We start from the raw sequence: 14,051 nt of genomic DNA, 5'->3' as shown, positions 1-14,051 counted from the left end.
GCCTGTGTCCCGGGCCTCGGCCCCCTCCGTCCTCATGGGGGGCGGAAATAACACCCTTACCTTTCTGTTGGCGTGGTTACAGTCCCTCTGCTTTCCTCCCTTGTGCCCCCCCGGCTGTGGCGCACCTCCTCCCCTCCAGACGTCGAGGCAGAAAGTCCCTTTCCCGCAATGGCAGCACCCTCCCTGTATCCATACGTGTAGCATAACGTACCCCAAGTGCATCATATCTGCCCCAGAATAGCTGCACTCCTACTGCTTAAACCTTACTCCCCTGTGGCAGGGGGGAATTCTCGTAGTGCCTCGTCCTCATCCTGTTCCCATATGTATTATAGTGTTCCCTATATGTTCTACTCCCTGTGCCCGTATGGGTAGTAACGCCCAACGAATGCAATAACCTCCATTTTCTTGCAGTGAACTCTGTTTTGCTGAACCCTGATTGTTCATATTCCACTGCAGGATCAAATGGTTGTTGTGGTTATTTTTTAATTTTTGCTGAGCTTACCGTCTTTTGGAGTTGTAATATAGTTGCTGTCTGCTGCATCTGAGACTTTTCCCACAGACTTAAAGGCATACAAGTTATAGCAACAGTTATCTGTTTGTTGGGCAGGTTCCCTCAAATATAAATATCTGTCAAATCTGTGATATCAGGATCTTGCTGATGAGTCTATAAGCTTTCAATGCAGACCACTAATTAGTTATGTTTGATCCTGCAGTAAATGAAGAAGTTCAAGTTTTTGGGTGAAGATACTGTAAACCAGGCCTATCAGAGACTAAATTGCTTATAGATTGTTCCACAGGTGATAGACCTATTGTTACATTCAAATTTTCTCTTCTTCCATTCATGAGATGGAATATCAGGCAAAGTCATACGTTTCATGTCATGTTATTGATATTGTTACCTAGGTAATTTTATATAGATACGTGTGTGTGTGTGTGTGTGCATGCATATATAAGTTCTATGTATTTGAGAGGCCTTTAAATATGGAAATGCTTACTTAATAATATTCTGGCAAGTGTATTTAGTATAAGATAGATATTCCTTTACAGTGATGCAAAAAATAGTGAAATTTAGGAAGATGATTGGAATGTTGATGTGTTTGTGTGGCTAGTTTTTAAGGTCAGCAGAGACGATAATTCCTTTGTGTTTAATTTGGAAGTCTTGAGGCTTGTGTGACCCATAATGTTGAATTTCTTTGGAACCTCAAAATACACTGTAGTCCACACTGGTATCTTCTTCAAAGCCTGAAATGGTTGATATCTAATGCTACAAATGTAATTTAGGAAGTTTCTAACACTGTTAACGCTTGAACAGTATTCGTGACCTTTCAAACAGTTACGTTTAACAGCCTTGCTGTAGTCACCTGTATCTGCTACTAGCCAGAAAAATATTACTACTTTGAATTTTCTCTGGCTTTGGAAAAAAAGATATATAAAAATACAGTGTATAAACATATGCAAACTAGTAGCAAATAAGCTCTGGACATAGGTTTGTTATATCATCTGGATTTTTTCTTTTGTCTCTTAGTTTCAAATTGAAGAGAAGATGTCACTTTACGATGACCTGGGAGTTGAGACCAGCGATTCTAAAACAGAGGGCTGGTCCAAAAATTTCAAACTGCTACAGTCTCAATTGCAGGTGAAGAAAGCAGCTCTGACGCAAGCAAAGGTATAGTCCCTTTGTATTTTTGTTTTCTATTATTCAAACTTCTTTTGTGTTCAAAGCATCAAGGAAAGTTTGTGACCTCAGAATACCAATTTGAGGTAATTTTACTGGGATTTGTCTATGAGTTCGTAGTGAGGAGCCTAGCAAAACTGGTGAGATGCATGTTTCTTGAAGTCTGTTAGAGGGTGTCTTGCATAATTAGTATTGAATGAAGAACTGATCCGTGTGCTACAAACCTCAGATCTTTTAACTAGTAGAGCCAAAAGCTGATCTTCAAATCTAACTTTAAAGGTAATTAGATTAAGCTTTTTTTTTTTGAGTAAGTAAGGGTCATACTGTGATTGGTAGTTGGCAGTACTGGCTGTTGGTCATTCTTGGCATTTTGCATCAGTTGTTATTTACATGTTTGCATCATTTTATGCTTGCTATTTAGAAGGCTTTCAGTGCTAAAGTGCAAATCATCGTGCATTAGGAATTTTTGCAGAAAGTATTTCAAGTGTATATGAAAGGGAGAAGGAGTGCAAGTAATTCCTTGAGTTTAAACTGTGACAGAGCCATTTTCTCTTTTTATTGCTACGCTATTCCGCCCTTTTTCTTTAAGCAATGTTGATATTTTGGTTCAGGCAGGAAACGTGTGTTCTTTGTGGTGTGTAGGTTCTAGAGTGAGATTACTTAATTGAAAAGGAGGTAGCATAGATACTGAATACTTAAGTAGGCACAGCATTTTTTTCACTGGAATTACTCCTGATTTATACCGCTAAAAATTGAGGGCAGGATTTAGTTGATAATCAGAACAACCGACATGAATGAAATGTAAATGACTACTATATTAGATACATTCTTTGTCTTTGTAACTGATATGCAGTGTATGCATAAACTAAGAGAAGTATAGAATAGGATTAGAAAATAGAAATACAAAATCAGAATAGATTAATACATTTTATCAGATGATAAAATATGAAGAACAGTAGATCTTCGGAATAAGTCTGAGCCCCTTCTTAAAAAACCCCACTCGGGTCAAACCCATCTGAAGAGATCATCTGAATTTTTAATGTGTATTTCCTAGTCCAAACCTAGGACCGTTCACCTACTGCTGTATGTTCCACTGCATGCACAAGCAAAGTCTGATCTCACTTGCTTAAAAAAAGGAAGGTATGCACTGGTTTCACTGAAGCATTCCTTGAAATATTGCATCAGATCTGTATTTGTGTAGCAGCTCTTTAACCACAGTTGGCAAGCATCTGTCTCAGAACTGAGCAGCCTTTGCCACCACTAAAACATGACATAAACTTAATTGTCCACATCAAAGTTCATTAGCAATGTTGAGAATTACTGTGTGTTGATAAACTGAAGAGAACTGATTTATTGAACTTTGCATAGTGAAGAATTTGAGACAGTGGTTTTCATCCTTTTAAAAAAAAAAAAAGATACCAGCTACAAGTATATAAAGCAAGTTGCTTTTTAGAAAACTGGGGTTTGTTTTTACCTTTTTTAGACATTTTGTGTTTTGATGATTTTTCAGAGTCAGAGAACAAAGCAAACAACAGTCCTTGCTCCAGTGATTGACCTGAAAAGAGGCAGCTCTTCTGATGAGAGACAGATTGTGGACACACCACCTCATGTAGCTGCCGGCTTAAAGGTAAGACCAAGGCAGCTAAAAAGTCCAGCTGTTAACAAATGTTTTGGAGTTGGAATTCTTTGACTGCAGTCTGTATTTTTATTTTTTCATTGTCTTTCCTAGTGGTCAAAGAAGTGATAATTTTCTGAAATTGATTTCCTCTACTCAGAGATTCTTTAATTAAAGAACATTCTAGCTTTATACAGGCTTCCATGTGATACAACATGGATTTACCAAGGTTAATGTGCACTTAAATTAAAACAGCATTCTTAGCGTATTTCTCCTGGACAGCTTCAAAGTACTTTGTAAGACAGCAATTTGGTCAGGTAAATAATGAATGTAGAAGTCAGGAGTTGAGTTTTATGTTGCTGGGAGTAGGAAGTGTTAAATTCTTAGTGTCCAACTGGATGTTTTTAGATCTCAGCTGAAAAAATTCTTTTTTCTTTTGTAAGGATCCTGTACCTAGTGGTTTTTCTGCGGGAGATGTGTTGATTCCTTTGGCAGATGAGTATGATCCCATGTTCCCAAATGACTATGAAAAAGTAGTAAAACGTCAAAGAGAGGAACGACAGAGGCAGCGTGAGCTGGAGAGGCAAAAGGAGATTGAAGAAAGAGAAAAGTAAGGCTTTTGTTTAAACTCGTGATGTATTGGCAATTAGATAACAAATCCGTTTTTCTATTCTTTTAGTTTTATCCCTCTAAACAGTTTCAGGGAAATTCTTAAAGGTTTTGTAAAGAATACTGTATGCTTGTAGAAATAAGCGCAACGTTTTAATTTGTGTGTTTCAATCCTCTCACTAAAATCGCCTAATAGTGCAAAAATTATAGGATTTATTATATTTACTGTCTCTTTGACTGAAAGAGCGTCAAGTTTTTTCTACGTTTACTTTATTTCACTAGTAGCAGCAATATTTGTGTACTTCATGCATCATTATCATACTTTAACTGTGCAGGTATTTTGGAGCATTTGTTGTCAGTATAACCTGACTACAGAAATACCTTTCAACACTCGGTGGTAAACCATCCTTTCTGCTTTTAAATACTCCAAACTCATAAATTAATGTGTTTCAGTTTTCATTCTTAAAGATGTAGCTAGTGCAGCCTTTGAGAGGCATAGTTACATTTTCCTTATTAATATTCTGCATTCAGTTTAAGTTAATTGTGTATTTATTAATCCTTTGTCTCTGGACAAAAGAAAGTACTGCTTATTTTTAATTACCTTAATGCCTTTTCCCTGGAATAAGAAATCTCTCTAATAATATTAAAGAAGTTGAATGCAGATTCCGTGTCCTATTGAAATAGGTGATAAAACATCTGCCAGCCAGCCAGTAAGATTATATTGGTTTATTTTAAGTGAAACTAGTAAGCCAGTCTCATCACATTATGAATCATCTGAAATCTATGGAATTACAAGAGGGATATCCTGTTGCCCTGTTTAGGTTGTGGAAATTAATATTTCTAGTCATTTGGACTTCTCTGTCCTCTCTCGGTTATGTCTTCATTGTTCTGGTGGAGGAGGAATGCCTGAGGCTCTGTCATACTTCAACTAGCATGCGAGATCTGAGAAATCTGTCATTTCCACAGCTTCAGTGTTAATTGCTATTTAGTCATGCTTGTACTTCTTGTATGTGGGCCAAGAGGGTAGTCTTTAGATATAAAATTAGAGAGAGGAACTGAAAAATACATAATACATTCTGATTTAAAATTAAGGAAACAATCTCAGCCAAACCTGCATCAGATGTATGCTTTGTGATAACCTGGGTGTTTGAACAGAATGTACATTAGTTTTAAATTCACAGTGTAGAGATTCAGAAATTTTGTCTGGTTCCATTGTACTGCTGTTTTTAGCATCCTGTAGCACAGCTTTGATGGTTGTGCTGGGAATGAGATCTGATTTTTATGCCTCAAGCTGTGCTCATAACTTTTTGGAAAAAATACTTTTCCTTTCTTTAAAGTATTAAAGTGAATAATGTCATGATCGCAATAAATAACAGTTGAAGTGCAGACAATTCTTGAAGCATTTTTCACCTAACGTTACAAGTTTTAATACAGTTGCCTAAGTCTTACTGTACTTGCCAAGTTAGCATCTCAATAATCTGATATTTAAGCATGGTAGGGTTTTCTTTGTGTTTTTTTTTAATTGACTGAGTAAATGATAATACTCTGTATAGCCTGTGATGGGGAACTTAAAAGGGATTCTGTTCAAAGCAGGGTGATTAATTAATGTCTCTGTTATCTTGCCATCAGTTCCATCCAACACCTCCTCCATTGTAGTTGCTCGATCACTGTACTCAGTTTGGACTAGATTTATTCAGATGCTTCCTCACTTCCATACGTTCTTCTTGGCTGACTTGGAAGTGGAAAATGATCTTGCTTTGGATGTGTCTTGTATTTTACAAAAAATTCTCCATGAGGATAAAAGCAAAGAAACAAAAAGTAAAGGTGTTTACTTACACCTTCATAGAAGACATTATAAAATGCCAAGTAGAGTGTAGCAGTATAATTCACACTGCAAAGGTGGTATCAAGTTAAAGCAAAGAGTTAACTTTGTTTTCTTATCCTAACTTACTGTGTCTCCTAGAAGACGTAAAGACAGACATGAAGCCAGTGGGTTTTCAAGAAGACCAGATCCTGATTCTGATGAAGATGAAGATTATGAAAGGGAGAGACGAAAAAGAAGTAAGGAAGCTGTTTATGTTTTTGGTGGGGAAAGAGGAGAAAAAGAAGGGGAGTGGGAATTCACAATCATGTTCCTGTTTCATGGATTCTGTATTTCTCGCTTCTCAACTGAGAAGTATACTGTTACTTCCGAGCCTTTAGAATAAACCTAGCATTTAATTTCACTGTAGCTGTTGTAATGCAGAAAACCATTCTTTCCGTGGAGGCAGATGGCAGCTAAATTCTTTGTGGAAAGACCTCTTTTTACAGTAGTTTGTAGATACCTGTTTTAATTTTGTGTGGTGTAGGTTCCAGGAAAGGAGTGAGATGTGAGATAAAATCAGGCTATGAGAATCACTGAGTTTTCACTGTTAAAGCTTACCATCCCTGCATTTGTTATTTGAATGCCCTGAGAACTACTTAGGGGATGTGGATCTAGGTGATGAGATATGTCTTTGCATAAGCAAAACTAAACCTTGTTCTTTTTCAGGAACAAAGTTACAGTAAATAATTCAGGTCTGTTGTTATTTTTAAAAAGAAAATTACTGACAGGGGACACAAAATATTTGCTCTGCCTTGGAAGTTTGGGACTATGTTAGAATATTGCTCATTAGAGTATGGAAGGGGCTTTGTACTTTACTATTTTGAAAGTGTGGTTAATCTTGAACATATATCTTTTTTCATTTGGTTTGAGCAGTTTTAGAACTGAAGGTTTTTCACTGTCTTTAATTTTGAAATCCTGTGAAATGTGTTTGATAGACGCAGTATGTAGTACGTGCATTGCACTTTGTTGTCTCCCTTGATGTGCTTTTTATTCATTTCTAGTTCACCACTATTGAAACTTCTCAGACTGCTGTCTCGCTACTTTTCTGTTGATAGTGATGTATGTTAAGAATGGACTGGTAGGGAGCCAGCTGCTGTGTCAAGATTCAGTGAAGCTATTCCAGCAGCAGAACCTAATCATACAAATGTGTTGTCTTCTATTTTACTCCTAGGTATGGGGGGAGCTGCCATTGCACCACCCACTTCTCTTGTTGAGAAGGACAAAGAACGTAAGTACACCAAAATCCCATTCTCTAAAACGTAGCAGTGTTGTTTATTTCTCACTCAACCTTCTATTTGGTTAAGTCGTTCTGCCGTTCTTCCCATGTGATTCTTTGTGACAGAAGAATTTGTACTAGTTCTTTGTTGATGGGGGGAAGCTGTGCGGAGCCTGCGATACTACTGTACTTCACATCTCTGTTCTAAAGGATTCTTTCTGTATCGCTAGAGAAGTGGTGTGGCAAACTGGTCTGTTACAACCACGTTCAGTTAACTCATTTCTGATTGTAAAAGATGTGTTGCGGACAGGTTTCTCTGGCTAGACTAGAAACCTCCACAGCACAGAGGGAGTTTTTCAATTACCCTTCGCTTTAGGAGGTACTTTATGAATATCTTTTCTGAAGGGATTATACACTACAGACAGAATTTTGTACGTTTTTGAGGGATACAGTGTTTGCTAAAGAGATGTGTGTAAACTAGAGTTTCCCTCAATGAAGACAGCTTGGAGATTGCAGTTGTCCACTAGATGGCATAATCTTGCCATAAGAACAAAACTTCTATCTTTTTGCATGTCTAATTGTCTTAAATTTTTTAATTAAAATAATTAACAGTATGTTGTGTATGTTAAAAAAATAATAAGGGGAAAAAAAAGAATCTTATGCACAGAAACTTTCCTTTGGGAGTCCTGATTTTATTTATGAGAAGATCCAAATAAAAAATGAAGCTTGGTGGAGTAAGTGAGTGATATAATAGTGAAAGCATTTGAACTGTGTAAACATTAAAAACAGAAAGAGATTGTTTTGAGTAAATAATTGAGAGCAATTGAGTGGTGTCAAGGCAAAGTAAATATAGGCTGGAAATGGTAGAAATATCCTGAGGGAGAGAGCTTTCAAAATGTGACATGATCTCACAAGGAAACCTTTGTACGACTTGTTACTTGATGCTCAAAGCTAGGCTGGAAAAACCTAAGAAAATATTGCTGTAGCAGAAGTCCCATAGTCCAGTCCATCTGCTGCTTAAATGGGGATTATTTTTTTTCCTCATACGACAGCCCCAAACTTCACATCTGACTTCTTATTTGGTAAAATACAAGTACTAGTTCACAAGAAAATAATTTAAAATCAAGTCAGTCTGGAAGTCTGTAAGTACATTCAAAAGTGTGTTCTGCATATTTCCTTTAGTCTTCTGTAGGCTTTTTTTTACATTTTGTCGTTTGACTTGTCAGTGGAAGGTAGTTTAATAATCTAGTTGGTACAGTTGAGATAGCCATATCTAGATACAGAGGGACATATTTCCATCCCCAGGAAAAGTTGCCGTTCAGAAATTGTCAGTGGTATCTCTTAAGATTGTATAAGTACTTTGCTTTGAGTTGCATTCATTGTTTTTAATAGACTGATTTCTCTTCTGTGTAAACGTACAGTGTACTTTTCTTTACAGTCCTCAGGTGCCAAGCTTTGTGCATTGATCCATTTTTGTCATAATTCTGTTCCTGATGAATGAGGCTTTTAAGTTTGCTTGCCCTCTGTCTGGATAAACTCATTGTAGTGCAGATGGCCTCTTAATGTTTCTTTTCTCCAATTGATAAGTTTAAGAGGTTAGTAAATGCATTGTAGACCTGTGGGTACAAACTGGCTTTATATCCAATGAGGAAAATCCAGAATAACTCAACTCAAATTTTGTTTCTGAGAGAGAGAGGTGAGGGGATGTTGAAGCAGCATGTGCAAAGGAAACATTCTTCTGGTTTGCATTTATGTGGAAGACTTTTTTGGTAATTTGTTAGTATCGAAGCAGAAAAAAATACAAGCTGCAGGTGAAGAGCTGTCTGTAAATGAGTTAGACTGAAGGCATAGTACTCTAGTGTTCATAACAAGTAAGTAATTCATGCAAAGTATTTTATTGAAAAAGCAAATGTCTCCGTTTTTCTTCAGCTGTAGCATCATTTCCATTTGAAGAGGAGTCGAGACCTCGGGCACCATCTTCCAAAGCAGCTATTCCTCCTCCAGTGTATGATGAGCCAGAAAGACCTCGTTCCCCCACGGGACCTAGCAACTCTTTCCTGGCTAACATGGGGTAAGTGATTGACTTATGCACGTTTTGTGGAAAAAGGCATTAGAAGGTGGTAGAAACCAAAAGTTAAAATAGTTTGTCAGTAGAGAAGAACACAACCCATTGCATGTATGTGGGTTAGTCTGAGTGCATATAGTCCTAACTGGCAAGATACAGAAAAAGCAGTGGATTTACTCGATCGGGAGAAATGCATTTGAGGTGTTTGCCTTCAAGGCTGTGCTTTTAAGCAAATTCTGAAGCCACGCTCCAGTATAAAGTGTTCATGGCTTGTACAAGCCAAGTTAATGTAGTATACAGGCAAACAGATGGCATGTTAGTTCCTCTAGGTTTCTTTTCCAGCTTTGTCTTACATTTGCTGCGTACCAGTGGGCAAATCATTTCATCTCTGCTTTGTTTGTTTGTTCAAAAGTTCAAAGCATATTTGCATGAATGTAGCAGCTGTGGCTGCAAATCTGTCCAGTTACTTTTCTGCCTTGGATTAGCATTGTGTGTAATGCTTGTGTTACTCCTGTGGCAACAAAGCGAAGTTGAATTTATAGTTTAAAACATTTGAAAGGTGTAGTGGTGAGCCATGGTCCTCTTATCAATCGCATCGGGTGTTGCAGAAATGCAGCCTCAGTGTAGTCAAAACTGTAGCCAAGACAAACACAGACATAAAAGTGTAGTGTATTACATTATTACACTGCATTTCCATTTTGGAGACAATTTTTGATGGCTTTTTTGATAGAAACAGTTTTTTACGTTGTCCAGAAAAAGGATAAAAAGACTATTGGACCAGTTTATGCATTGTTGCCATCTCTAATTAGCAGTACTCTGGGACTGTCACTTCATTGAAGGAAGTGCCAAAAATAGGACCTAACCTGCCTGCCTTTGACCACACAATTGTCTGCTGTTTATTCTGTTACTTAGTGTTTTAACCTCTCAGCATTATATAACCAGACTTTTTAGCCTTTTTTAGTGTGTCTTTGTACATTTCATATAGTATGCTTAGAAAATAGTTATGTAGTGGCTGATCGTGCGTTTTCTGTGTAATCTTATGTACCTATTGATAAAACGGGGGTGACTGAGCATAGAATATTTCCGGTGGTTTAAACTAGTATACCATGGCATGTTTTTTGTGTCTTCACCTCTCTGGCTATGGTCTCCAAAGAAGTGTTAACATGTGTAGGTATATTTTGATTCTAAATATTCATTCAGTGGGAATTTCAAAGCCTGTCAGTGGAGGTGCTTTTTGTGAGGTACTTAGAAAAAAAAGGTACCTTTCAATAGCTTGGGGACTTCATTGCCTCAGTGTGTTCCTTGAAAATTCAGAAAGATGAGACGTGTTTAAATTAATACTGAGGATATCCAGATTTGTTACAGGAAAGGCTAGCAAAGCCATGTACTCTAGAGCTCACGCCAACTTGGAGCTAATAGATAGTGGAATGTGATCTAAGGTGGGAAGCAAATTGTTCCACATCTGCCTTTTCTTACAAGCTTTTGATACCAGCCACTGACAAAGATAAGAAACTGGACTAAATAGACCTTTGTCTAATCTGAATTATGATCTAGTATCAGCAGCCTGATCTAGTGAAAGATGTCCCTGCCCATTGCAGAGGGCTTGGAGTAGATGATCTTGAAATGTCCCTTCCAGCCCAAACCATTCTATAGAGTGTATGATGCTGATTTGCACTGTTAATGGAAATTGGGTTGTATTTGTAAAAGTGTGAACAATTTTATTTAGTCAACTTCTCTGACAAGTCTTCTATCTGTAATTCAGGGGTAACGCTTTTCATCTTCACAGGGTGCTGTGAAATTGCTACATTGTAAACTCGTGTAGAAGCTTTTATGTTTTCAGTCTCTGTGTAATGAGATTTTTATGAGGTAGAATATTTGAGCAGTCAGGAGAAATGCAATGTTAATATTTTGTGTAAGAAACCTTTACTAACTGATGCTTTTTCTTTTTGCAGAGGGACAGTAGCTCATAAAATCATGCAGAAGTATGGTTTCAGAGAGGGCCAGGGGCTGGGAAAGCATGAACAGGGGCTGAGCACAGCACTGTCAGTCGAGAAAACGAGCAAGAGGGGTGGCAAGATCATTGTTGGTGATTCTGCAGAGAAAGGTAATTTTGTCCTACGCCAATAAGTTTGTGAAAAATGGGTGGGGGAAAAATAATAGTTCAGGCTCAGTGGAAGCTCCTGGATTTTTTGTTCACTCTCTATTCTTGCAGAAGATACTAGTTAGAGTTGGAAGAATGACTCATATTTCTTCTTGTGGAAATTTATCTTTATTATCTTTTTTTAAAGTGGGCCTCTCAATTTTCTTCGCTCATCCTCTCCTTCCTTCATCAGCTGTCCTCTAGTATTTGGAAGCCTCTTCTCTCAAGGGGTGATCCTGCTCTGCTCCTGCTGACTTTCTCCTTATCACGTGTGTTAGATATTGCTCTGATTTCCCTGCTGTGGTCTGATCTAGAGACACCACCTCAGCTTACTAGAATAGCATCTCTGCCTGAGCACAAGTGTTGGAAGTCAGGAGGTCCGATTTTTAGTTCTTAGGGAGTCGATACAATTCTGAACTTAGGAATTATTTCCCTCAAAGAAATAGTACGTTGTCAGTGTTCTAGCTTCATTCATGTTCTGTAGAAGTGATTTCTGTGTTTATTGTACTTCCAAGTAGCTGTGAGCTCTGAATGGCTATTCCTCACCAATATGAAACTACATTTTGTGGCTCTTATTCCATTGTTTGATAACAGTAAGATTCTGATAGAAGCCCCCATGTAAGGTTTAAATGAGCTTTAATCTTAAATTATTCCATGATTAACTGTTCTGTCTTCATAACAGAAACGGGCAAGAAAGCAGATTCTAACCCATTGACTGAGATACTGAAATGCCCAACTAAAGTGGTCTTACTAAGGGTAAGTTGGGAGTAAGAGAACATGTCTTGGTGTTTGCAGCATACCTGGCTGGTTGAAACATTTAAACCTGTGTTCCTGTTACGATGACTCCATACAGTTTGAACGATTCTGGCCTGCACCTGCTTGGTGCTTTGTGTTGCAGAAAAAAAAAATGTGTCTTCCTGAGATACGAGTTGACTGTAAATCAACCCTGCTTTAGGTTATACAGTTAACCTTGTCTTAGTACTAGGGAACTGTCTGCTCCTGTGGCTCTTGTCTGGTAAACAGAAGCTTAAAGTATTCATGGTCAGAGTTGCATGCATCCGTGATTTGTCTACATAATCGTCTGCACAGACTACATCCAGTGAGTTGGGTTTATTGTTTTAACTTTCAGAACATGGTAGGTGCTGGGGAGGTGGATGAAGATCTAGAAGTTGAAACTAAGGAGGAATGTGAGAAATATGGCAAGGTTGGGAAATGTGTCATCTTTGAGGTAAGAGATAATCTGTCTCTTTTTGACTGCTCTGAAAGCAAACTAGGCACTTGTCCCTCACTGCTGGCTTGTTACTGCCTAAGAGAAGGGGCATAGATTAGAAGTTCTCACAGGGTCCTTTGCTGTGTTGTCATTCTGGATCTTCCATATCTGTAAGATACAAACTTTTAATGTCAGAAACTGGGCAAAAATCTCTGGGTATTGTGCTTTTGGAACGTTTGTACTGTGTTCTTTTCACTACTTTTGTGAAGAACAGCAACTTAAAACAGTGTTTATTGCTACTGTTCTAAGTGCTTCTAGTTTTGGGTTTGATTGTTTTGTTTTGTTTCAGATTCCTGGTGCCCCTGATGATGAAGCTGTAAGAATATTTTTAGAGTTTGAACGGGTTGAGTCTGCCATCAAAGGTAGGGTACTAAATTGTGTTCTGTGAACCTCAGAGTTAACTTCTGTAGAGAGATTAAACAGTCTCAGTGAATAGACTGTTTAGCTAAAGACATGTATATTTTATTGAATTGCTGCTTGCTGACTTCTTCTTGGTTTCAATTCCAGCTGTTGTGGATCTAAATGGAAGATACTTTGGAGGCAGAGTCGTGAAGGCTTGTTTCTACAACCTGGACAAGTTCAGAGTACTGGATCTGGCAGAGCAAGTGTGATTTTAAAAATCTAGCTCGAGGTGTCACTGTTTTGGCAATCATGTTTTCAGCGATAGGCTGGGAATAAAGAAGAGAAAAGTAGCTTTCCTAGCAAACTGGAAACAAGCCTCATTGAATGGATTTTTCGCATTCGTTGTGACTTACTTTTTTTTTTTGTAATATAAAGCCCTTTGAAAGTAAGATTCACGTCTGTGTGTTTTTGAATTGCACAATTCTGCTTATTGCTCTGGGGATCCTGTTTTTTGAGCTTTCAGATGACTTTGTTCTTTTGAAAACCCACTGATGAGGAGAATGCTTTGCCTGTATTCCTGCTTTCCTTGTTCCGGTGCTTCATCATGAAGTCCCTGTGCTGCATCCACAATAAGTGGGAAGCTTTGGAAAAGGACTATGTGCTGTCATACTTCTCTTCCCTGAAGGTGTCTCTCAGAGTTACAGCCTTGCTCTTGTAAGTCCTCCATCTCTGTATGCAAGAGTGATTTGGGGTCGTTGGACAGCTGGCAGCTAGCTTGTTCTCTCCTGACTCCAGGACAATACTTTCTATGCCAGAATGGAAACTAAAGTAACAAGGAATGAGTCTGTCTTTCTTCTCGCATCCAAAGAAAATACATGTTTAACCCAGGGAAATGGAAAGAGGAAGGAATTTAAAATGCTTAGCCATCTGAGTGGGAATGAGCAGACTGTTAGCAGGAGCTCTGTGCTGTCAGGCAGTCTTTGCTAGAAATATCCAGGGTTAACTGATTACAGGTTGTTACTGAAATGCTATAGGTAGAACTGAGGGAAACTCATTCTTGTTATCTGGCCAGCTATCAGATTCTCACTTCCTCTAATGTCACACATAGGTAACTAACTTTTTGTTTAGTTGATTCAAACCTGGCATTTGCTCTCTGTATATTTCTGTATTTGAGGTCAAATAACATCAGGGTTAGGCTTTTTTTTTTTTTTGAGAAGGAGTGCCGGTGGAAGTTTTCAAAGTAGGAACAATGGCA

General features: G+C 38.1%; 1 protein-coding gene across 1 annotated transcript; it reads left to right on the top strand.

Annotated features, from left to right (window-relative positions):
* The first annotated feature begins 1,530 nt into the window (after nucleotides 1-1,530).
* Nucleotides 1,531-13,382, top strand: RBM17 (RNA binding motif protein 17). Its single transcript, XM_009708936.1, has 11 exons — nucleotides 1,531-1,666; nucleotides 3,186-3,302; nucleotides 3,734-3,900; nucleotides 5,863-5,960; nucleotides 6,935-6,991; nucleotides 8,909-9,050; nucleotides 10,997-11,148; nucleotides 11,867-11,940; nucleotides 12,314-12,412; nucleotides 12,744-12,816; nucleotides 12,962-13,382. The coding sequence occupies exons 1-11, from the start codon at nucleotides 1,544-1,546 to the stop codon at nucleotides 13,063-13,065; spliced, it is 1,206 nt and encodes a 401-aa protein (XP_009707238.1). The 5' UTR covers nucleotides 1,531-1,543; the 3' UTR covers nucleotides 13,066-13,382.
* The last annotated feature ends 669 nt before the right edge of the window (nucleotides 13,383-14,051 follow it).

The sequence above is a fragment of the Cariama cristata genome, unplaced genomic scaffold (genome assembly GCF_000690535.1).
Source record: "Cariama cristata isolate BGI_N322 unplaced genomic scaffold, ASM69053v1 scaffold16400, whole genome shotgun sequence".
NCBI lineage: Eukaryota > Metazoa > Chordata > Aves > Cariamiformes > Cariamidae > Cariama > Cariama cristata.
This window is presented reverse-complemented; position numbering and strand designations above follow the sequence as displayed.